The 25,785-nt window shown below is 39.2% G+C and overlaps 1 protein-coding gene across 1 annotated transcript in view; it reads left to right on the forward strand.

Annotated features, from left to right (window-relative positions):
* Positions 1 to 25,785, forward strand: part of arid5b (AT-rich interaction domain 5B) — a 76,378-nt gene that overhangs the window by 46,217 nt on the left and 4,376 nt on the right. The window contains exons 5-9 of the mRNA XM_061745920.1: positions 11,082 to 11,245; positions 12,371 to 12,647; positions 16,833 to 16,885; positions 17,931 to 18,028; positions 25,537 to 25,753. Of these exons, the coding sequence (XP_061601904.1) occupies positions 11,082 to 11,245; positions 12,371 to 12,647; positions 16,833 to 16,885; positions 17,931 to 18,028; positions 25,537 to 25,753 (809 nt within the window). The remainder of the gene's footprint in view (positions 1 to 11,081; positions 11,246 to 12,370; positions 12,648 to 16,832; positions 16,886 to 17,930; positions 18,029 to 25,536; positions 25,754 to 25,785) is intronic.

The raw sequence follows: 25,785 nt of genomic DNA on the forward strand, positions 1-25,785 counted from the left end.
AACAGTATGGTCACAGAAATGAGCTCATTACTGGCAAATGCATTATGTATGTGCACACATATGCACATTTATCTTGTTATATTACTACAGTGAAAATATTCCAGCTACATATCCATCTGCTGATTGTAACCACTAACATGCCAGAACCTGAAGGCAAGTAAATCAGCGTAAATTCAAAAACCTTAACCTCAGCTGAAGTTATCCTTAATTCAGCCCCTCCTAACGCATGCACACACACACATTCTTACATGCAAATGCAGTGCTCATAGTTCAGGGAAGAATAAAGTATGATTTTACATGATTTTATAAGGGCGAGATTAAATAGTGGGAGAATATTTTTAATGTCCTGGTAAACACACGATCGCTTGGATGTGAGCTTGTCTCCATGGCAACTCTATTCAGAGCATGCCAGGCCTAACGCTTTGACAGTTTCTCCTGATGATGATTGATAATTACTACCTGACTTGTTGTCCCTTTCTCCACAAACATATGGCAGGAGCTGCCCGCCGCTGTATATCTGCCTAAATGTTCCCTTTTTCTGATAATAGCTTTTTAATGTTGCGTTTTGTTGTGCAACACCCCCCCCCCCCCCTCCCCCCACACACACACACACACACATCCACCAACTCAAACACACACACACTTCATACGCACAAAATCACACACGCACACTCCCTACCAACCCCACCCCTTTGTAATTACATTTGCTGCCGCTCACATAGTTATTACAGAAAGGAAAGAGAAATAGATAGGAGAAGCTAGCGAGTGGGAGAAAGTCCAAATTGAGTGGAGGGGGGTGTGGGTGATTTAACATACTGTGTTTTTCTATGTGCAACTGGATTTCAATTTGACAAATTGTCAGGATTAACACAAAGAAACAGCCTTTTTACATCATAGACGGGCATTAGACTATAAACAACCAATAATAGCCTGTGTGGTGAGCTGTGGTTTAAACATGGCAACCAAAACTCTTTATTCGACATCCAAGCAGTATTTTATCATGCATTGTGTTTGCATGCATTAGGCTCATATTTAGATGCAGTTGGAACCAATGTTGTTTTATTCACAAGGGCCATAGAGGAGGAAATCAATCTATAAACATGATTTATCTACTGCACACTATAAACCAAGGCATTAGCATACCTCACTGGTAGATTTTATTAAAGGGACTGTATGCTGGAGCCTTGGACTAAAATTTCAGTCATGATCAGCATTTTAAGCCTTAGATAAACTCTGGGGAACTCCAGACTGCCATACATCCATATTCCTGTTCAGTTCTCACTAAGTTGCACCTGTCAGGATGACTAAAAGGTCAAATATTGATGCTGTTTCCTAATTATACTGCTTACCAAAATGGGAAGGATGCTTTAGAACAGTTTTAGAATTCATCCTGCATTTCCTCTTTCATCGATCCAGTTTTTTAGACTAAGACCTCTGTTTTAAGAGTTTTAAGAGAGGAACATTTACTCCTTTGTAATATCTCTACATATTCAAACTAAGCCAAATTGAAAAGCATTAGCTGTGCATCTCTAACTTTAAACATGGGAAGTTCACAGTCTGCTTGTTTACATATCTTCCCATGGTTAATGAAGACTGTGGCACACCTGCAGCAGGCGTCAGTCTGGCACTCCGTGGAAACCAAAGTCACTTCTAATACTGTGTGATTGAGGTCTGCCACAGGCTATGGCAACAGACAGGCTCTGTGAAGGAGATAATGATGCATACACACACTGCTGTCAGTCAGCCAGCTGAAGGGAATCATTTTTGAGGAAAATAAAAACAGACTATAGCCAATATAATGCGGCATTTGTACAGGAAATGATAGGATCAGGAAATAGAGTAGAACAGGATGTCAGAGTTGTTGCAGTAAAGAGAACTGAACAGATGAGAGTCTAAAAACCAGAAAATGTGAATATATTTGCATAGTATGCATCCATACAAAAAAAAAAAAAAAAAATGCAACGGTGTGCATTTGAGAGTTTATTTATAAGGGAGGAAAATTATGTTTCTCTGACGACTAGTCACCCAACCCTGCAGTGGGTTATGGGTTGAATTGTTCAAGGGGGTTGTGTCTTCCACCTCATTATGACTAGGTCAATGGGTTTGGTCGTGATGCTCATGGCATCAGAAGATGACTGTATTCCAGAATAGTCACTCAGTTATTCACAATCCAAAGACAGATGGTGGCGTTTGTTCTTTGGAAGAACGTTTCAAGGAAACCTTCTCAAGAAAGTATTTATTAATTAGCTGTTATGTTTTACCATATATTTAATGTGTACACTCTAAATCACACGGTGAGATTGTAAATGTTTACAATCGCAATGAATTAGGAAATAGACATTATAAATACTTCTGACCATGCCAAGTTGTAGTTAAGTTGTGCTTGGAAAAAGTATCTGTTATTTTCTTGTTTTCCCCACCTTTTCCCTGCTTTATGCTTCTACTAGCTGCATTAGATTCACTGTGACATATTTGGACGTGCATTTGCGGATATTTGCTGGTTTACAGACTTTTTTTTTTTCCTTCTTTTACTGTAAAGCCAAATAAATGTCCAATATCTGTGTGTGCAGACCATGTCAGTGTTGATCATCAAACATGTAATTGTTTTGACCTCACAAGTAACATTGGTATATTGTGGCTTCACTGTTGGAACTGACCAGGAGCCCAGCTGTGTCACAGTAATACACTGATTAAAAGGTGTGCAGACTCTAGTCGTGTTGTGATGGTGCAGACCAACTCTTTGGCAATGATGTTTAAATGTTGTATTGACTCTTAAGTACGACAGAGCAAAGCTACAGACAACCCACAGGGGAATTGGGCTGTCCAGAGGTTTATGTTACATTTCAATTGATCCAGGACTCTACAGATTGATGAAATTACATCTCTAATGTTAAAATCAAATTTAGAGTTATTACAGTTCATCTTTACACTCCAACAAGATATTGTGTAATGTAATTTAAAAAAAATGCCAAGTTATTATATTTTTGGGCTACAGTATATCATCCCGTTCTTCTTGGGTGGAACTATTAAATCAATTTCCCACAATTCCTACAATCCCTCTTTTATCAAGTATGAAAGGGGGATTACTTGCAGTGACAAACTCTCAGCCAATAGTTGGTGTTTTTTCAGCCAAAATACTCAGACAGAGCCACATTTTTATTTAAAGTATTGAGCACAAACTGAAGACAGATATATTTTTTTTCTTTCAGAGTCAGTATTTGATAATAGTGCATATTCTTTTTAATTGTTGCATTTAATGCTTAATGCTTTGTTTTTGCTAGATGTGAACAAAGGTCATCTTTTTTTCTAAATTTCTTCTAACGATTTCATCAGGGCATAATATGTCAGCCTGGTGTTTTCAGCTTGTTTCTCTGCATCTAAAAGAATAGGTCGTGCAGCTTTTAATGTGATTCTACCATTCAAAGATCATCAAAAACTCCATTTCACCCCCTGCTGCATTGAAATAGAGAAATCACAGTGATGCATATCTATAAAAAAAGAAATAAATATTAGAAAATAAATAAAATACCATTGATGGGTTTGGCTTTTTCCATGTGTAATTTATGTGAACTTGCTCTTTCAAGAGCAGGAGCAGATTTAATCAGGGTGCTGTGGGGTTACAAATAAAGATCTGTTTACAAGAAGCTGTTGAAGACCTGAGCATGAGTCGACTGCACCTAAGGACGCTGTTGTTTGACCTCTTTTAGTAAGAAGCTTGCCTAATCCTCCACTGTTTACTCAGGCACGTGCTCTAACAGGCTTGTATTACAGTGATTTTGTGTGTCAGGAGTCAAAAACACAAATTTCCTACGCAGGTACTCTCAGGTCCTTTCATCAAACACACCAACTCTTGAGTGCCAGTGGAAAATTAATGTCAGCTGTTGAAAACTGGCAAAAGTCAGTGTGTTTGTGTAATAAAAGTAACTAGTATCCATTGTCAAACCCAGGAAGCAGCCAAATGCATTGTTCCTCATTAAATTCAGAATAGCTCTCAGGCACTGCAGTATAAAAATATCTCCTTATGTTTTCACATTCATGGTCGAAAACGGTAATGAAAATAAGTGTGTATCTCTGCTGGGAAAGTCGCTCTGAGCTTGATTGAATACGACTGGCTCTACTCTTGGATCTTGTTGAGAAATGTTTGACAATATAATCAATAATAATCTTCTGCTGTGTATTTATAAAACATTAATTAACGTTTGTATCATCTATCAACCTACGGAGGTTCTGATGATTAATAAAAGCAGCGTACTGTGTCCACCCACACACTCTCGGGGCACATTGTGTAATTTCTGATGATTGCAGCGGTAGAGATGCTTAACGTATGACTGTACTGGTGTGTGTTTGTGCTGTGAATGCGTCTCAAATGACTTTTTGTCTCAACGTGCCACGAGTGCAGGAACAGAGGAATTGTGAGCTGGTTGTCAATAACAACTCATGACAGTGTCTGTAGTAGGCAACATAATGATGGAGTAAGAGGAGGCATACAGACATGCAGACAAAACCATTACAAAAGAAAAGCATACATTTGGTTTTGATCAGCAACATCAAGTGGTTGTTGTGCTAAAATGAAGTTTAATGAAATTCCGCCTGGTATTTTATTTATTTATTTTTTTTTGCAGACAAACAAAAACAGGATGATCACATACTTCTTCTCAATTTTGCCAGAGGTTTCATTAAAAGAAAGTCAGAATATCTCAGTGATATTGCTTGGAGTCTGTGGTTATAATTAAAGCCAACTTTGATTGATTCATGAACTTTTCTCTTTCATCTGGATTTCAATAGTTGGGTAGTAGGAGGACACTGCTGGGAGAGAGATTTAAGTGAGTCTTTCAAGCTGAAATACTAATGAATGGCTCTGAATACCCTGTGGAAATACACTCATTGTGGAAAATATGATCTACTGTTGCATGATTTATTGATAAGATACTGAGAAAATCGCAACTCAAACTCAAGTAAATGTTCTGTTTCGTGTTGAATGCTACATTATGCATCTTGTTCTGTCGTATCATTTTGTTTTGGATTTGGTTTGTACACGTTTACGGACATGATAATAGCCCTAAACGTTCTGATCTGAATAACTTGCGAGATTTATTATAAATCCACCGAGACAAGATAAAGTACTATATCGACTCAGATATAAGCGGGAGAAAGATACATCAGTCCAAACATGTTTCTCTAAAGAACTGAGTTGTGAGACTGCGGTCAGACTCACGCAATTCTTGAGCCAAATCACTTGAAATCTCCCCAACCTCTCGGCTCTTTGATGCATAGTGAAGACACGTCGCTGCCTGTCACTGCTGGCTGCAGAGTCAGTCATTGCTGCTCCTTTTTTTCTGATATTCTCTCTGGTACTGTTGCGTTGCTGCGTTTGGAGCTGCCCTTGTCACTTCATTGTGCCTCCAGTAGAGTTAAAATGTTCAGTCAAAGTGTAATAACACTACACTGATCACACATTTACCGCTCCACTGCTCAAAAGATTAAAGTCTATGCCTCAAGAGCTGCATCACTGGGTATTTTATTTCATGATTTGTTATTTATTAGTCAGAATTGATTGGTTATGTTGTTTGTGTTCTGACAGATGCTGTTACTTTTCCTTTTAAATCACATTCAGCTCTGGTTTTATTCTTCGTGACAAAACTCTGCTTCTGTTTTTCACCTGAAAAAGTTCCAGTTTTACAGGAGTATTATTTCTTCATTTAAGTGATTACTGCTTACCGAGTCTGAGCATTGTCCGTGCCAATGCTTTATGTTTTGTGATTGGCTGTAAATTTCCAGCGCTGTAACCGTGTACGTCGGACCTGAATGCACTTCTTTGTGTGCGTGTTGGCATATTCACTGCTACAGTTTCACTTACAAATCTTCCCCCCGGGGAGCATTCCTTCTCACTTGTGCAAATACATACTGACCTGTGTCTGCCCTGAGGGGATGGTCTTTGCAGGATGTTTTACAGATGAGTTTACACTGTGTTTAGTTAAATATCCTTTACATTTTCTGCCTTTTTCACCCCGTGACTCATTAGGGAGTTTCTTCAAACTGACTAAGTGGGTGTCTCTTTGAGAATTTACTTTGATTAAAGCGGAGCTTGCAATGTAACTTAAGTGGTCAATATCTCTGCGCTGGTTAACGTACTCAAAAGGTGACGGCCTGTTTATTCTGCAGATCTGGTTCTTGTTATCAGCAGGATGTTATGTCACTGTATGTGGTTTTATATGCTGCTGCCCTTTGGACCATTTTCCTCTCACATAAAACACAATTTCAGAGGGATTTTTTTGTTTATCTTTTCTCCATTTGTTTATAAAAAAAATAAAAGGGTGAGTTTTAATTTCAAAATGTTACTGTAATGCACTGTATTCTGTTCTGTCCTGAGGGACATCGCCTGCTGTTCAGACAACGCTAAGTCTTGCAACATAAATGTTACCTTTGGCTGAGAACTATGCTCGTAATTGCTGTGTGGGTGTCAGGCCTTTGGTGAATTTGCAATCAAGTGAGACAACAAAATAATATGTCAAAACATGTTTCTCCATCTTCTACTGCTTGCGCTAGTCATGCCTCGCTCATCTTCCTTCACCTCTTTGTTTAAACTTGGACCTCATTTTTGGTGAGGGGAAGTTGAGCCGTAGAATAAGGGACATGAGCGCAGACAGAAGTGGAAATGTTATTACATGAAAGTGTCGATGAGACATTCTTCAGTCATTTAGTCAGTCTCAGTTTGGGGGAGTGTTGCTGGTTCATATCTCAAAGTAGGTTTAATGGTTTCCATATTGTGTCCTGTTGCTTAGGATGTACTTGACAACCCCTAAGGGGTAAAAAAGGGGGATATTACTTATCCCTGCAGCTGCAACAGTCAAAGCAGCATTTATTTTCATGCAGTCACACTCATTTGAATTTAGTTAAATAATTATGAGGGTAAAATAGTGAGTGCATTTTTTTTCTTTTTTTGCTTTCATGTTGTTTTTCAAACCTATTTTGAAGTTTTATTGTGGCGTTTTAGTGGAGTGTCAGTGTGCTGAGCCTAAATTAAACAAGGTTAAAAGGTAAAAGATGAAGCGTGTCCTTATGTTCTTTTGTTGTCTTTCTGGGGAATATTATTATGGCATTTTTACAAAAGTTGAAACAATATCCTAAATCACTGATTTGTGAGATGCTTTGGCCCAAAATATGAGTATAAAAGCTCTCTTTTCAACCACGCCTTTACGGCTATGTTCATGGGAACTGGTTTTAGGGCATGGAGTCAACTACTTGGCTCAGCTCCCCCCACCTTTTTTGAATCACTTTGCAATTACTTTGCACTACCACTGAAGGAGTACAACAGTAAAAATGCAGCAACATCCAAAAGTAGGTGGAGATAAAGACAAAGGAGAAACTAAATACTTCCAATCTGGTCTGGATTTGTGATGTCACAGTATTTTTCAAATCTGAACTGCTCACTTCATGGTAATTTCAGGGTTTGGTTGCCCCCGCAAATAAGTGAAAATGTGTCATCTCAGAATTTTTAAGCAAGTAGTCACTCAAAACACCCAAATGTAAGCTCCCGACCAAAAAATTATAATTTTTTTCCTTCTCTAATTCCCCCCCTTAAATGTGAACTCCATGCTTGTGCCGGAGGTAAAATGACAAATTATCACTGTTAATAGGATACACCATCTATACAGATCTTTGTCTGTCCATAAATTTGTAGAACTCCTGTTCTGTAGTTGTGCTAATTTTCTACATCTGTTCCAAACCCACAATCTGATCTTCTGACCAAGTGAATTTGCCACCCTTTGATCCATGTTGCTGTGTGGGTAAAAATAGAAACCACTGCACACATCTTTAGTTGTGACTCATTATTTCAGTCATGAGTGTTGTTATGCCAAAAGTGCCAAGTGAAGGGATGAGTTGCCTGCTAATCTGCTTAAGTACATCAAAGTATTTTTAGATCCCCAAGCTTTTTATTTCAGTTTGCCAGACAAATGCAAAAACATGCACGCTATCAGCAAGATCATGTGTTCACTTAGTTTAAAGGGGATTTTTGAAACCACTTTACTGTTCATTAAGTGATCATGTACGTAGATAGTGAGCTTTATCATCTTAGACATCCATCAGCTAAATTAGCCAGTCGACTTTATATGTCTCTCTATTCCCAGCAGCCTCTCAGTCAATCAGTCCATTTTGTTGGTTCCCTGTGGCTTTACTCTGTTGAAGCATAGACCCATCAGAACCCCTTCCTGAGCTGTCTCTAATGAGTTTTTCCATTATCACTGACATCAATGAAATAGCATTACTTCTGTATTTAATTGAATCTGAGAGTGTGAAATTATTAAACAGAGCCTTCTTTAAAGCCAATAAGAGCTGAGGGCATTTGACGTCATCCAGAGAGCAAGTTGTCACTTTTATGCACCTTGCCTCTGAAGTTGTCATGACTTCCACGGCTCACGGCTCTTTGAGAAGTCATGATGGATTCACATCTAAGGGAATACCCATTACATGTCCGTATGTGTGTGTTTATGCATGTTCATATCCACTCACCATCATTACGACAGCAGTGTGTAACTGACTTTTTTGTTTGTTTGTTGGTTTTTTTGCATGCATGCACGTGCAAACGTGAGCTTTATGCTTTTGTGGCTTTCCGGAGGACCAGGCAAGAGCCCTCTGGCCACTTCAAGGCGTGTCTCGAGTCATGGTGGTGTCCCAGATAAGCAAAAAGCCCACAGACTGAGCAATAACCCACTCAATGGGATGCAAACGGTGAAGTGAAAGCTCAGTCAGTATCCATTTTTGGTGTGTGACTGTAGGGCGTCTTTTTGGCTTCTACAAAGAAGTGTCAGGCTTGCCTAAATGATCTTTTTTTCTGGTACATTGACAAATACATTAATGCCCACAGAGTGGTAAAAATACCACATCTCCCAGGGTGCTGTAAAATCATTGTCTTGTGATGTTCAGTTTGTTTTCCTGCAGACTATAAATATCTGTGTTTCCATTCGAGAAAATCAATCTGCCAGTGTTTGATTTTCTTGGTGTTATTCAAAAGCTCAGGACTCCTCCCTTCTGCACCTCTGCCATGTGAAGGACAGATCAGCATATATCTCCTGCAGCACAGAGAGAACGCACCCACTTGACCTTCAGTGCCTGTGTTTGTCCAGAAATATAAATGAATGCACCGTGTTACCTGAGTTCATCTCCATACCTATCTTTAAATTTGCTCAGTTTGTCCTCTAACACTGATTCCGTTAATCCAATCCCACACTCTCTCCTGGCACCGTGTGGCATGCAGCAGTGCCTTGCCGTAATTGCAGCATTTTCTTACGCAGCAGTATTTGACCTGATGAAAAATGTAAACAGACAGGCAGGTTACGTAACGGCGTGTAGGGTGTCACAGGGGGGTGGGGGGGTAGTGATTGGACTAAAAACAGAACTGCACTCAGAGTATGACTTCACTCAGATAAAAATCTCAAGTCAATCCAGCAAATAAATTGGTCATTTAATGTCCGTCTTATGTCATACTGCATATGTTTTCACTTTAAGGAGCACAGTATGTTATGTATGTCATCAGTTAGTCATTTTAACTGTATTTATGCTTGTTTCCATAAACATCTTTTTTTTAAAACAGAAGCCCAAGCATGACAATAGAATGACACTGTAAATGCAGTGAAATGTGGCTGGAAATACTTTGCGATTATGTCTCCTGACAAATAGTCACAAGTAAATAAATAAGCAGCAAGATTCATGTGATTTCTGAATCTTAATGAGTTGGCTAAATAAAGGCTGCAGAGTGAGCAACAAAATGAGAAAACTGTGGAGGCAAGAACACACCCAGTGCTTTCTAAGCAAAGATTACAGTGTTGAAAACTTGTTTTTTCAGTTCCAAAGAGATGACAAATGCAATGTCCTTAGAGCTTTCTCTACACTGTTTTTCCACAGCGCAGCGGTTGTGAAAATAACAACATGAACTGATAAGCTGCTGAGTTGTGAGCATTGGATCCTTTTAACTGCTCTTGATTTTATTCAGCTCTGGTGTTACTGCAACATTTTCTTGATGGAAATTCGATCCGACAAAAATAATCTTTGGCAGATAACAACCTTGGGTGAGATTTAATTGTCGTTGTGGATGCAAAGGATAATTGTTGACACTGATAAATTTGGGAGTGAACTCCGATTATTTGAAGTTTTTCTCATTTTCTTTCTGTTTCTTTCCTTTGAGCTTATCTTTGTTTGTGTTGCTGCATTCAGTCGAGGCACTCTGCCAAGAAGTTACATTACAATCGCAGGCTGACATAAACGTGGGTGTACAAAGGACTTGGAGGGTTTAAATACTTTATTGCGTGTGTAATATGAACTGAGCAATTATTTCTGCCAGCTTTTCAAACAAAGGGCTCCTATCAGGCAGGTTCATGTGTTTTTAATTAACTGCGTTGAGCTTAAAGACATGAGCAGACTAGCCAGAGAAAAACCAAAAATAGAGCTCTGACGGTCAGTTCTTCTGAAGTGCTGGAGTTTAATCTCATGTTTTAATATGAAATTAGAAGGAATTAAACAAACAAAGCAAACAGCAACTTCATGTTATACATGTTTTGGTAAGAAACAGACAAGTATGCGTAACATCTGTATTAAATGTTTCTCTCTGCAGAAACTGTGTGAAATTTCTTCCTCCTTGTGGGTTTCTCGGTCAACCGGCATCTGTCGTTTGTATTATTTTACTAACTGCTCAACTGCTTTGACGATCCTTATCTCTTGTCTAAAAAAAATACATCGGTTGGAATTTAAATGCAGTTTCTCTTTTAGGCTGAGAGGCAACTTGAGGATCATGTTTACTAGCACATTGGAGCAATTTGGCAGCCAGTTACCCCATTCAGCACGACGTTGCACTGATCCAGTTTAGAAATAATTAGCTACAGGCTAGCAGGCCTGTGAAATTCCTCTCTGTGGTTGTAAATGTTCTTGTCACAGCCTCTGTTCTCTAAAGTTCATTTTTAGCTATAAAAGCTTGCATGTGTTATTCTGCATGTGAGATCCAGTGTACTTTAGTAAAAAACGATAGATGTGACCCCCAAAGAGGTGAGAAGAGTCCTTCATTCACTGATTTTTTTTATTTCCCTCAGCTCCCAACCTAAAAGGACGGCCTCGGAAGAAGAAGCTGTCCTTCTCGCAGAGGCGGGACTCCCAGGGTCAGGCTCAGGGTCAGGGCTTGTCGGGGTCATCCCAAAGTTCAACAGCTGTGGCAGTGCAGGACCCCTCCAGCCCAGAGAGCAAAGCCACGAACAAGGTGAGATTAGATGAGTAAAAGGAATCACACCCAACAAAAGCTCACTGATTCCCAAAGGCAATTTCAGTTTGATGCACAAAACATGAGGAAAGTGATACGGTAAATGCTGTTGCTAACCAACAGCTTTCCAGGTCATCACAGTGCGCTCGCTTGCAGAGCACCGCTACTGTGTTGCAGCTTTCCAAACAATACACTGTGACCTAAACGGCAGCGGTGTAGTGCGGCATAACAAGCCGTGCACGCAGGAAAACATGTGACTCTGACTTTCCTATGTTATGCAAAAGGATGACATAATCTGAGGAAGGTGTACTACAAGTGACAGGCTGCACCTTGGGAATGTTTGGCATTTTCTGTTGTGAAATTCTTGATTGATGATCCTCGGAGATATTTGTTAATTCTATTCCTTTCTTTTTTTGGGAAAGGACGAATCTCTGAAACCGCCATGAATTTAATTTGTTTTCCTCTGACTTATTTAATCATTGTTTGATTAGTTTTGATAGCATCTGTTATAGAGCAGCACTCGCTCTTTGTGTGTTTTTATCTTCCAGCAAACACATGATAGTCTTTTAAACAAGCACGACATGATCCCACTGAAAAACAGCATGTTTATCTTCTTTTCACCAGCATTTCCATCAACACGGAGCAGCATTATGAATACAGAAGAACAACTCAGCTTCCTCTGAGATCATGTCAGTTGTGCCAGAAAACCAGTATTTCAATTTGCATGAAAAATCAATAGTTTACTGAAATATTTTTACTACTTTCCAAGCCTTTCAGTTACTATACATGTATCTTTCTCTATATATTCAAAGTAAAGGAAATATCTTTCCTAAAAGCCAACACAGCTGTTACTCCAGTGACATTGCAGAGTTAAATCAATATTAACAATTCGCTCTCAAAGCTTGAGTCAAACTTGTCTGTGGCTAATCTGTGATGACAAGAAGAGCTGCTCCATTGATAATCAATGACAGGACTCCTCTGTGGCCACTAGGAATATTTGTTTGTACTTAAACCCAAATGCATCTTATCCAAACTGTCTGACCTGGTTTGAATAACGCTCTCGTTAATGTTTCAGTCTCCCCCCCTAAATGCATCTGCTGACTGCGTGGGCTCCTGTCTTTGCAGGTCAGACCAAATTGTAAAACGGTACCCAACGGGAAAATGACCACAACAGCCAAACAAAAGGCCACCTCCCTCGCTAAGAAATCCTCCGCCGAGGAGAAGGAGCGAGGAAAGGAGAAGGAAAGGGAGGAGAGGAGTGAGAGGAGGGAGGAGAAGAAAGAGGAGGAAACATCAGAAGAGAGCCGAGCAGAGGAGCAGGCTTTCTTAGTAGCGCTCTACAAGTACATGAAAGACAGGGACACGCCCATCGAGAGGATCCCCTTCCTCGGCTTCAAACAGAGTGAGTAGCACAACTTATTCTTATTCCCTCACAAAGGAGTATTCTACTTTAGACGCAGTATAAAACTTTGTGTGGGTAGATTTTAGTGGGGTTACTTTGAAAATTCAGGTCATAACATTGCCAGTGGGGAAGGTTGGCAAGCTCAGAGAAGATAAAAAGGTAAAACACTTGAAAAAAAAATTGACTTTCAAAAAAAAAAACACACACACACCTGTAAGAACACATTTAAATGTATAAAACCTATATATCAAACGTCATATTTCAGCCCTAAAAAGAGCTTGGAGAAAAGAAACTAAAAGAAACAGATTTCAAAGTACAGTTTCAAGTGAAATTGCACCCTCAAAGCTGTACATCATGGTAAACAAGCAGGGAAAAACCCTTTGTGGATTTTAATCAGCACTTCTAACCACACGTTAACTATACTGCCCCCCTGTTGTGATCAAATGAGAAGCAAGTATCTGCTCGGTCCTAACTACGCAGCCAGACTAGGGAGAAGATGTGCAGATGGCTGGCAGTTACTGTCAGGTAATAACATAAAAGACAAAAATAAAATCTCTATAATGTCACACTTTTTAAAGAGTAAAAAAAAACCCAAACAGACACACACAATCAGTCTGTGCTAATAATAAACTAAAGGAAAAAGACTTTAGGTGGAGGAGCATTGCATCCAGCAGCTAGTAAAAAGTCTCAGGAGGCTTCCTGTCAGAGCACATTTTTCCTGGCTTTCATACAAGGAGAGAATATCTTCTCACACTTGTCAAAGGTTTTTTTTTTTGTGAAGGCCAAGAACGTCCTTTAACGGTGTTAAAAGTACATCACATGTATGGGAGACAAGTCTACCCAAGATGAAAGATCTGTAATATAGGTCAGAGGCTTAGCTTGCACTGTGAATGCACGAGGGCACAGGGGAGCAACATGCACATAAACACCATAAAGGGTGCACTCTGGTGTCTTGACACTGAAAAAGACGAGTGCCTTTTTTAAAGGGGTTTGATCTCGAGACAGGGCGCATGAGAACGCGAATCCTCATCTTGAGCTGTGGTTTTCAAATTAAACTGCTTCCTCAGTCTTCATTTAGTAGAAGGAGCTCATATTGGCGGGCTTGTCAGAAGGAACCAGTAAGGATTTAGCCATTAAGATCAGAACACAATGTGACAACTCCAGCAAATTAACAAGAGGCAGTAGAGGTGGGGGAGATGCCTTTTGAATGCATCAGTGACAGTTTACAGCCTGGTAAAACTCATCACTCTGAACTATTACATGAAGGTAAGCTGTGGTCGCCGCGACTCTGCTAACCTCACCACAGTATTTTGACAGTCCTGTCATCTTGACTGCAGACATGTTGTAGCTTAAATAGGTTGTTGTGGTTGTGGGAGATAGAGAACGAGAGAGGAGGACGCAGCGAGACAGCAGGAGAATTATATACCCAATACGCTTTACTTTTAGTTGGCATTTCTCTGTTTGAGCTCAGAATAAAGTCCAAGTCCACGCGCCAACTGTTTTACATACAGTGCATGCTTTGAATCTCAAAACCAAACACATCATAAGCAAGGCTCTCATTAAATGGTGAAATCATGCTGTTTAAACTTCGTCCTTGGCAGCAAGCACACATCAGCACATGTAAAGAGGAGAAAAAAAAGAAAAAAACATCATAATTAATACAAGCCCTCAGATGTAATCAGCACCCGTTTTCATATTCTTCCCTTTAAGCTCAGTACAAATGCATTAAAGGATCAAAGAGCTCACTTTCCTGTTATGGAAGTTAAAATTCTGTTATTTTAGTTGTATTTTAGTATTAATGGTTTTTATGAAGTTCTCTGGAGTTTGACAAAGCAACAGATGGTTGAATGATTTACCAGACTTAGCCATGCTTTGTTGGCTGGGCCAGTAAAATATCTATTTGATTTAGCTCCAATAAAGCTCCATCAGACTGAATACGAACCATGTCTGCATATACTCCTAACGTCAACGCTTACGTTTTTATGCCTCAGTAGAATGATAGCGTATGAAACATTATAGTTCAATCTGCCTCTACCTCTATTATTGGTATGTTGGTCCACTTGTTTTTCTGGTCTCTCTTAGACTGAATTTCTATTCCACCTTTGGATGAAACATGTTCGGGCATAAGGGCTTATGAGTGATTAAACAATCTGCTTTCTTTTTCCAAGTTGTTGTGTTCATTTATAAGACCAGAAATTCCCAAATACTCCTGGAAATCCTGGAAAGAAATGAAAAAAAATTGTATTTATTAATATTTGACAAATTTACTAAAACAATTAAAAAAAAAAAGAGAATTGATGTTTATTTTTCAATTAAGAAAAAAAATTAATTTTTGTTGCCATCTTTTTCATCAATTCAATTAATTTCTCTTTGGGAATAATTAATGTATTTTTGAATTTGAACCTGATTTAAATATCTGTAATGTGAGATGGATGCAGTCATAAACAATGACTTGAAGCCCAGGGGGCGACTTAAAATTGTATTTTAATAATGCAACTCACTGGTTCTCTGTTTTTGTTTACTCGTTTAATCATGTGGTTTTTATTGACTTTGCTGAAGAGCTGCTGCCTTTTTATTTAGCATTAAAAGTGAAAATAGATTCTAGATAGAGTATCAGTGGTTCATTTCTGTATCTAAACACTTGATCTGCAAGATTAGCCAGTAAGTAAGCGTGCACGTCTGAATGTGTTACACATGTGCTGCAGCTCTTGGACATCAGCATGTGATTGTGAACATCAGTTCCAATTTGTCTCCCTCTTCCAGCCTTGTTGTCTAATTGCCATGCCATCGGTGTGTCATTGAGGCTGCATTGTGTTCCTGTTTTGTCATCCTTATCTCAGTGATAATTGCCCCTGCCAAACAGAAGGGAATTAAGAAAAGAAATTACTAATGACAAGACATCTAAGAAAAGGCAGTTTCTCTCATTTCCTTTATATGTTCTGTCCCCTCCCAGTCCCGTGTGCGACTGTGGTAATTACAGTCGATGCATAACAAGCTAGTTAAATAGACCATCTTTCTTTTTCCACAGTCTGAAAGCACAATGCGCCAGCGTGCTCAGTTCAAACAGAACAACCTATCCAGCTCCCTTTGTTATTCCACCCGTGCATTGACAACGGTCGCAGAGAGGAGGGAAGGAAAAAAATCAATGCTGTCAAATGCGGAGATAGGAAAATGTCATTTTGACAAATGCAAGGCTTTGTGTACGCACAGATTGAATTTTGATGGATTTCTCCCCAGGCGAGGCCTCCTTTTCTTATTTATAGGCCTTCATATAAAAATGTTAAACAATGATGTTACAGAAAGCAAATACAAATGTCATTGGAACAAAAAGTCCCACAATGAACTTGTGGTCCTTTGTTTGTGGGAAATATTTTCTTTCAAAGAGAAGCAGTGATTTGAAGCCTTTTATAAAAGCTTACGTGGCTATTTTTAGAAGAAATACATGTTACACAAGACGTAGTGTAGTCTGATATGGCTTGTCATGGGGTATTTGCATGTAGAAATCAATGCAAATGAATTTGCATTAGTTCAAACAGAAGTTTCAGCATATTGCCAAGCGTTTGATGCTTGTAATGGTTTTCATTCATAGCTGCAGGCTGCAGCTGAGTGTTAACAAATGTCTTTTTCACACATTAAGGTGTTTGTACAGCTGCACAGTTTTTATTTGCAGCTGAGGTTCAGCTTTGTATTGGAATCCATCTATCTATCTATCTATCTATCTATCTATCTATCTATCTATCTATCTATCTATCTATCTATCTATCTATCTATCTATCTATCTATCTATCTATCTATCTATCTATCTATCTATCTATCTATCTATCTATCTATCTATCTATCTATCTATCTATCTATCTATCTATCTATCTATCTATCTATCTATCTATCTATCTATCTATCTATCTATCTGCCATAATAATAGTAATAATAGCGTATTGGACCATATAATAGTATAGTAATTAGGACTTTGGCAAAATGAGTATATAATTACTTGTAATAATGATAGAGTTTAACTTTTAATGAAGTGTTTTTACTCTCTGATATTCCTTTTTTTTCTTCACTAGGGGAATCAATCTCTTTATTTCCTTCCATCTCGTATAATGACTGTATATGACGTAACGTATTTCTGCTCTGGTCCTTTTCCCAGAGTTCCTAACTGCCTTGTTTGTCTTTTGTCTCTTACAGTCAACCTTTGGACTATGTTTCAAGCTGCTCAGAAACTTGGAGGATATGAGTTGGTAAGTATTCACATATGTGGTAATATATTCCCTCTCTTTTGTTACCACCCTCCCCCCCTTTCTCCCCTTTCTCCCCTCATTCTGTTTCTCTCCTTCAGTTATCCGCCCTCTTCTGTCCTCTGTTTGCAACTTGTCCCTCCCTCTGATGCTGTCCACTGCCTGCCTCCTTCCTTTATTCCTTAGTTTTTCTTTTCCTGCCCACCTTTTGCCCCCTTGAGGTCAGTAACTATTTTCCCAAGTAAGAAAGTATTGCTCAGAGCCACTTTTAGCAGAAATGGTGCTGTTGTTTCAAAGCCCCCTTGGTGTGGAAAACACATGTTCATCTGTTCTGCACTGGGTAGAAGGAAATTGGATAAAGCGCTCATTTTTTCCCACGTTGGAGATGAAGTGAACTGCATATACATAGTCACAAGTGGTCATAGGTACAGTGCTATGTGGAAGTGTATACACAAGCAAAGTGAGACAGAACTGAGGGTGTATGAGACATTTAACTTGGCAGGCTTACCTGCCGTGGATTCATTCACTATTCATGTGCAACATTTTTTCCAAAGTGCAGTCAGTGTTTCATGTTAAGTCATCAAGTGTATTGCTCATGCTTATTTCTTGATTAACCCACTATGTAATGTCATCCAAACAGACAGCCAGATCAGGCTGTAAACAGGATACAGCTCATATAATTGGGGCTCGTATCCTTTTAAAACCCCCATATCTGTAGCTGATTATCTCACGTTTCATGTCGAGGCTTTGTTAGCTCAGTGGCAGCTGGGATTTTTGCATTTTGTGTTGGAATCCGTCCGTTATTCCCATCTGTTCTGGGCTAAGGAGTTATAGCAGGAACAATTGACTGCATGGTGGTAACCGAGCTTATTGTGTTAGTGAGTTAGTGTTGAGAATTTAATAACTGGAACATTATGACTCAGTAACTCCCTAAGACCTTGAAATGATGCTGACCACTCTGTAGTCATCTCTGTGTAGTCGTCTGTAGTCATCTCTTTTCATTCTTTTCTTTGTCTTATCTCTTTGCTGTCTCATTCCCCCCTTACAGATCACAGTTCGCCGGCAGTGGAAGCATGTATACGATGAATTGGGTGGAAACCCAAGCAGCACGAGTGCAGCCACATGTACACGAAGACACTACGAGAGGTAAGTTGTCTTGTTCGGAAGTCTGAAAACATGACACGGTATTGTTAGTAAATGCAGCTGGAGTGAGTAAACTTCCACACAGCTCCATCCAAAAATGATTTCACAATGCTTTATTCAACACCACAAGACACATATTGATCTTATTCAAGTGAAGTCAATGCTCTTAAAACATGAAGCACAGTGCTTGGAATCACTCACCGGGGTCCTAATGCATTTGGTTGTAATTGCATTAAGAAATATGTTCCCTATTGACCTGAATCAATTCATACGACGATGAGCCGCAGTTATATTCTTTGGTTGAATTGATTAGTTGTTTGGCATGAACTAGTTCTCTCATTTGTCCCCTATTCTGTTCAACAAGCAAAGCAAAGAGGATTAAAAAGCTGAAAATCACAGCAAAGTTTTGAATTATTAAGTGACCTACTTGGATGCATATGCATATATATATATATATATATATATATATATATATATATATATATATATATATATATATATGGGTGTGTGTATAGCTTTCCACTACATTTGCATTACGAGTACACAAAGCTGCAAGCTGAAATGAAAACACCAGTTTAATGTATTCATTTAATCATTCAGTCAGATACTGCAGCATTTTGAGCCTCCACACTATAATCACTCAGATGGTATTACCAAACCAAAGCAAGCATATGGATATGATCCTGAGGGAGCTGTACGGGTATTATGCAGCGCTGCTCAAATACACACACACACACACACATACAGTATACCCAAACACACACACAAGACAGCTACTTTTCCAAGGTTAAACAAATGCCAAACACGATCTTCCCAGCAAGAGATAACCAGTTGCTCTTCAAGCAGGTCGTTCCTCTGGGCCGTCGACCCTCTCCACATCCCTCTGGCTACTGTGGGTTTATGCATCAGCACAGCTCAGGCACACACACACACACACACACACACACACACACACACACACACACACACACACACCTGTCGGTAATACAGTGAAGATGCCAACAGTGCCATATGAGGGAGCCAGGCAGTTTCAGATTGTGTCAAGATTGCATGCTGTAAGCGAATTTGCAGCGGCTGGAGTGCCTTTTCCAGGAAATTTGCAAAACCATAGGTGACTGAGAATTTTTTTTTTTTTTTTCTCTATCAGTGCATGGGGTGAATAAAGGTATATCATTGCAGAAGTCTGGGTTTATTCTCCTCTTTTAGCGTTTATAAATGACTCTGAGGCCATATGCGAATAGCTATATTGTTCATTAGACTGTAAGGTGTAAATAGGGTCGTAGGAAGGCAGGCACAGTTGGACAAATTCACATGGGACGTGCTGAGGTGTGACTGCTGCTGTGCTGGCCTTTCCCTCTCCAGCCACCGTGAAGCAGCTGAGAGAAAATAATGCTGAATCAATACAAAGCAATAATATCCACACACTGCAGTGACCACCGGGCAGACAGAGAGAAGGTGTACGAATGCAGGCTGGCGGTGCACTGATGGGATACGTGTTTGAGGGAGAGATCAGCTGAAGCTGAGAAAGTTTCCATTCAGGGGAATAATTTTAGCTGAGCCTTGGTGTTTGGGCTGCTTGGAGGGCAATTAGCTCCAATGTATTAACTCAGCAAACACGGCCATTCTCTCTGCATGATGAATGAGGCTGTTTGGAGGCTCGCTGAAGTGTGTGTTTGTTCCCCAGAGGCGTCTTTGTTTCCACCTTTAATCATTAGTCAGTGTGCTACAAAAATATTATTCAAAAGCGAGAATGTACAGTGTACAGGCTGGAACGACACCTATGTTTTGCTCCTCTCAATGAAGGATCAAGTCTGATTTGACTCAGCAGGGCAAAGTAGAGAGGAAAATAAAATTATCTAGCTAGAAGGAAAAAAGGAAACAATATTTCAGGACATAATTGCTTTCAATTAAGTGGATATTCTTGGCTGTCTTGGTGTTATTTGGGTTAAAGACCGCAAATATCCACAAGCATTCAGCTCTCATTTTAAATTATACACATTATCCCTTTACAGCTTTAATGATAAAATCACATGAAATGGTTTCCTAGGAGATTTTTTTTTTTTGTGAAAGATGGAGCCAAGGGCATAATAACTATATTTATGCTGTCCAGGAGCAGGCGGTAATCACTTGTAGAAATGGAGTTGCAGAGCTGGAATGGAACAAGAGATAACCCCAGCTAATTGTCATTTTCAAAGTTACTGTTGTTTAGTCACAGAGCGCCGTTCATTAGCGTGCAGAGAAAAATCAATGTAGAAATGTCCAAGCCAAGGTCTGCCGCTGCAGCTACAGGGAAGCTTTAATGATATTTATTTAAACCGTTTCCCGAGATTAGCTGTCAGGGCCCAGCGCTCTGAATTAAAAATGAGGTCATGAAAAAGATGGCATCAATAACCTTGAAATAGACTGCCTTTTGCTTCTGTGCTGTGCCATTTTCTCTCAGTGCCCCCCCCCCCCCAACTCTCTCCCTCCCTGCCATGCACTTCATGCTGTTTCTTTCATTATACAGGTCAGCGCCTTTTAACAGCTTCTACATATTTAATCTTCCTGGTTTCCTACGTGATCTCTTGTTACAGAAACATGCCATTCCACTATGTCTCTGTTCTTTCCTGCCCGTTACAGATTTTTAATACCTCACCATGCCTTGGCACTCTAATGTAATTGCACAACAGGGTTGGCATTGAGGTGGGAGGGGGTTTTAGAGTGAAGGGGGGAGTATCCATGGCAACAGAGAAGCAATTTAGAATAATTTGCTATTTAAAAACTGTATAGCACGTTTTGGGCAAAAGCAAGAGAGTGTAGACGAGTGGTTTTGGATGAAATAATTTCATCTTAGAAGTGTTAGATGTTTGCCAGATGTACTGTACAAAGACTCACAGGCTCGTAAAAAATATTCTCTGGCTCAGATCATGTAGATAGTTGTTCCTTTTAAGACAGATGCATGCCTGTTCCAATTTTAGTCGACTAGATGTTTTATTGATTCAGCCTTTATTCATTCCTCTTAGTATCAATATTTCTCTGCATTCACTGAAGCTGCTCTGCAGATTTAAAAATACATGGTCAGGAAACCTTGAGTGAGTCTGTACACTGGGAATAATAATAGAGTGGAGCTGAAATTTGGGTAGGAGAAAAGAGACATATTATTCTGCTACATGCTCAGAATCATGCAGTCGTCAGCATGTCTCCGCTTTGTCCTTGCTGTTTTGCAGATACATCAAATGTACTGCATTACACTTTAGCTTGCCTTTTTTTTCTCTTTTTTTCAAATGCAGCAGTCCAGATTTCAGTTATTGTGGTCTCTCATCCTAAAGCAGAAAGGCTCATCTCACTGCAGTGTGGAGGGAGTATCAGTTTCATGGAGACAAAAGGAGACAGACAGCAACAATGACAGATTTCAATAAACAAAAAGAAATGTGTCATTATTAAGGAATAAACCAGGAAAGAAAAGGGGGGTAGAGAGCTGCAAGATGAGAACATTGTTGTCTGTTGTGTTTTAGCATTCCATAACTGTAAAAACTGTCTCAACATGCTGTCCAGATCAAAAGTGTGGCCACATTCTTTGTATCTCTGTGACTCTCCCAGCAAATCTGGACCTCAGCTACAGTGGGAATGCAGCCAAAGAGCTGCGTGTTCTTTACACTGAAATAGCAGGCAGCTATTTTAACCTTTGAGAGCCAGATAGTAGCTCCATGACAAATGCTTCATTTAGCATTCAGTGATAAGGAGGTCTTTTTTTAGCAGCAATGTAACAAATCACAATATCGTGTGATTTCTTTATGTGTGGAATTTAATCAAAAGGTCTGATGTTTCTTTCCCCTTGTGGCCACAGGAATTCACACATTATATCATTGATGTGTGGCAGGCAATTCGCTGTATGGAGCTCTATTCATGTCTGCTGAGATTAATAACTAGTTCAGCGTAGCAAATTATGTTAACAACTCTGATGCTTTAGTCCGCTTTATGACAGCAGAAAAAAAACAGGTCCTGTATATTATTGGCCATTAACACTCGAGTGACTGAAAGAGTTGGGTGTTCTTTTATGCAGAATAGTACACATTTATTTTATACAGTTCGTACTCTTGGCTCACACTTGCTATGGCAAACATTTAGCAGCAGCCGCAGCCAATGAGAGCAAGCCCCTGGGGAACAGTAGAGGTCATTTTAAATCGGGTATTTTCAGGCTTGACAAAGGACTTAAGTTTTCATACATTCCTGTGCTGCCCTCCTGTTTTAACTGCATGAATGAGGGTCACCTCAAGTGGTTTGGCTTTGAGACAAAAGAGGAGCTTTGAGGCATAAATCCAAAGCAGAGGGGCCAGATACAATGTCTGTTTATCCCTCTGCTGGCATCCTGTGTCTTTCTCTACATGTAGTTTTGTTTTCTCAATGCTGTGGAGATGCTTAATGATTGCTTTTAGAATTAATAAAAATCAGACTTTTTTTTTATTAAACCTCTTTTATTTAATCTCTTTTCCTTGTAGACTTGTAAAAGTAAGTTATTTTCTTTCCTCCTTTCTACAACCCTGGGGGCTTGTCCACTAGCCCTTTAAATAGTTTCTTTTCCTTTTTTTCTATGCATGAAGGAGCTCTTGTGATCTTAACACAACACCAGCTAAAATTAATTTCAGCATGGGAGGGGAAACTGTTGAAATGGAACAGCCCGCAGCCTTTTTCCACTTATTTGGTTATTTAGGTATTTCTTGGATTCTAGCGCACTACTTGTTCCTGTAAGACAAAACTCAAATGAGAGCAGCACATTGCTGGTAAAGTCCCCTTGTTTTGCCAAGTTATCTTCTTTTTTTTCCCTTTTTTTTCATATGAGACAGCTTCTATATCTGACTTTGATTTTTAATCTACCCGCTGCATATTTTACTTGCTTGTTATCAACATGGAAAACGGCTGCTTAAACAAAAGCCAGGTGATAAATTGGCATGAGACAAAGTTAAGTATTTATTGACCTCATAAAAACGTTGCCTCTCATGCCCTGATGAAATGCTTTCCTGGAATCTGCCAGAGCAACATACGCCCCCAAGTGGCTCTTATGCTGAACTACACTTGGTTTCCTCTCTGCTAATACGTCGGTTGCCAAGTTCAACCGTTTCTCTTTGGAGGAAATTGCTACTTACAGCGCTATTGTATCACAGGCACTTATTATATACTATTACACAATCACGACCTAGTTATATGTGAGCTGCTTAAAAATTACTCCAGTCTTTCACATTGAAGTTTTTATTATCACTTTCCCTTTAAAAAGAGAAAAGAAAAAAAAAACATCAGTTTTATCTCACTCCTTTACTAAATGTAGAATAGCAGAGAGATAAATGCTCTGTAACTTCAACTATCATTTATGGCTAGATGAGCCATTAAACTCATTATATCATGTTACAGGCTATAATTTTTGATGATACTTTTTTTTTTTTTTTTTTTTTTTTAAAGCACATAATTCTGACCATGACAGGAAATTCCTGTTTTGTTTTGTTTTTTGTGTGTTTGTTGGCTTTGTTTTGTTTTTCATTTATTTTATTTATTGTCTGGCAAATGAAATGTCTTTAACTTTCCATTTAAACTATTTAAGACCACAGTAATTTTCCGGGATCAGCTCTTACATTATGCCGGTCAGAGAACCCCCCCCCCCCCCCATAACAACCTTTATTGACATTCCATAAAGTTGGCTCAGGCCAAGTCAGACATCTATTTCCCATAGATCATGCAGAGTCAACAATGTATGCTGGAATATGGTTTCTGTGACCCTTCACAAGCCCTTTGACTTGATGAAAACTGGAGATTTATATATATAATTGTATTGTTTGTGCAATAATGACTAATTATAGCAGTCCCAAGAGGCTCTTAACTTTTTATTTTAAATAAATGCTACTTAGACTTTAAAGAAGTCCCATCTTTTGATCTTTCTTGTCTTGAATGTTGTCAACATTATCTTTGCTTTCCATTAACAAGCCTTTATCCTCTTGTTCACTCCCTTTCCCTCTCTTTTTCTTTCTTCTTTTGGTCTCTTTCCCTCCTCTTTTCTTTTTCACAACCTCTTTGCTCTCCGTCTCTCCAATAAGTCACATTTAATAGTACATTTCCTTTCTTGGCCTGAGGCCTGGTGCCAGACCAGCTGTATGAAATGTAGTTTCACCGCTTTCCCTGCCAGCACTTTTGTTCAGAGGAAGAATAACAAAAAAATCCCACAGAGCCTCTTGAACTCTCTGAGGTTTCTTTTTTCTCTCTTTTGAAGAGAAGGAGAAACAGCTCTTGATTCATTGTTTGTTTTACCGCCATGCCCCTTAAAAGGAATAGCACAACCATCTCTTGTTGTTACATGAGAAGACCTTATTTTTTTCTCATGACTGAAAAAAAAGTCATGTTTCTGTTTGGCTTTCATGGATTGTTTTACTCCACAAAATCTGACAGAGGATCTGGAAAGATTTTCAGAAAAACTTATTGAAGTTTTTAGTGTTGTAGTTTTCCAGTTGTCTTGGTTTCCTCCTCCACAGTGTTTCCTATGTCTGGTCTTGTGCCAATTTCCATTTTCTTTCCTGAGCAATAAACGTCTAAAAGTTTCCCTTACTGCTTTCTTGATGTCATTATTTTACACATGGGTATTGTTATGTTATTCGGGTATTAATGTTCCCATTAGTTACAACATCAGATATGGAAAATTGACTTAAGGTCCATTTAGAGAAGAAATAACAAAAGTCTAAATTCATTTCATGTTTATTTTACCATAATATTCATTGTCATTTAGTATGGAATTAATTAAGCTTGAAAATATGCAGCCATTGCATGTGTTTTAAAACTCAAGCATATTGTCTCCATCTGAAGATACTTCATCACTGAAACTATTTTAAGGGCTTCTGTCATTAATCAGATTAGCATGTTGAAGTAGATATTACATGCAGCAGTTTCTTTAAGGCATTTTATTTCATTCCTTCCAGATATTTTCATCTTTTTTATTTCCAACCACAGTAATTTTACACACCCCCCCACACACATTCAGCTCTGTCAAGGTTAAAGTAATACCAAATGTGATCTGTCTCAGCAGGGGATAACTCATTATTCACACACACACACTCGCACTGACACACACGCACACACACACACTGGCACCAAATGGAGCCTGGATTTCCCCTAGCCTCGCTTAATTACAATAGAACTGTTAATGCTTTCCAGGTATTAAAACAAGGATCTCTTTTTAAAGCCAGGTACATAAAACACCACATGCTCACAACAAAGCCGCTGCTCATTCTGGTTTTGGTATTAGGAAATTAAAAATACTTTAGTATTTTATTTTAAATGGCGCAATAAAAATAAATCTTTCTGTGCTTTTATAAAAAAGAAAATTCACAAGGCTTTAAAATGTTTTATTCTTATGCTTTAGAACAAATTGGAGTAAAAGAATAATCACTGTTGATTGTCGCGATGATGCAAGCACAAGTAATCGCTGCCAGCACCTTTTTGATTTAGCATGACATAATTTGATCGTCCCTCCTTTTTTCTCCGTCTTTTCTCAGGCTCCTCCTTCCTTACGAAAGGAACATAAAAGGCGAGCAGGACAAGCCCCTCCCCTTGTCCAAACCCAGGAAGCAGGACGCCGGCCAAGAAAAAGCCTCACCACCCGGAGTAAAAGCCAAAGGAGTTGGGGCCAAAAAACTGAAAAGCCCTAACAATTCAAAGCTGGCGAGTAAAAAGGACAGAGTGGAGACAGCGAAAGGCCAAGAACAATCACAGGTCAGTCCCAGCTGCTCCAATCTGGTTTCAGT

The sequence above is a fragment of the Cololabis saira genome, chromosome 17, assembly GCF_033807715.1.
Source record: "Cololabis saira isolate AMF1-May2022 chromosome 17, fColSai1.1, whole genome shotgun sequence".
NCBI classification, from domain to species: Eukaryota; Metazoa; Chordata; class Actinopteri; order Beloniformes; family Belonidae; genus Cololabis; species Cololabis saira.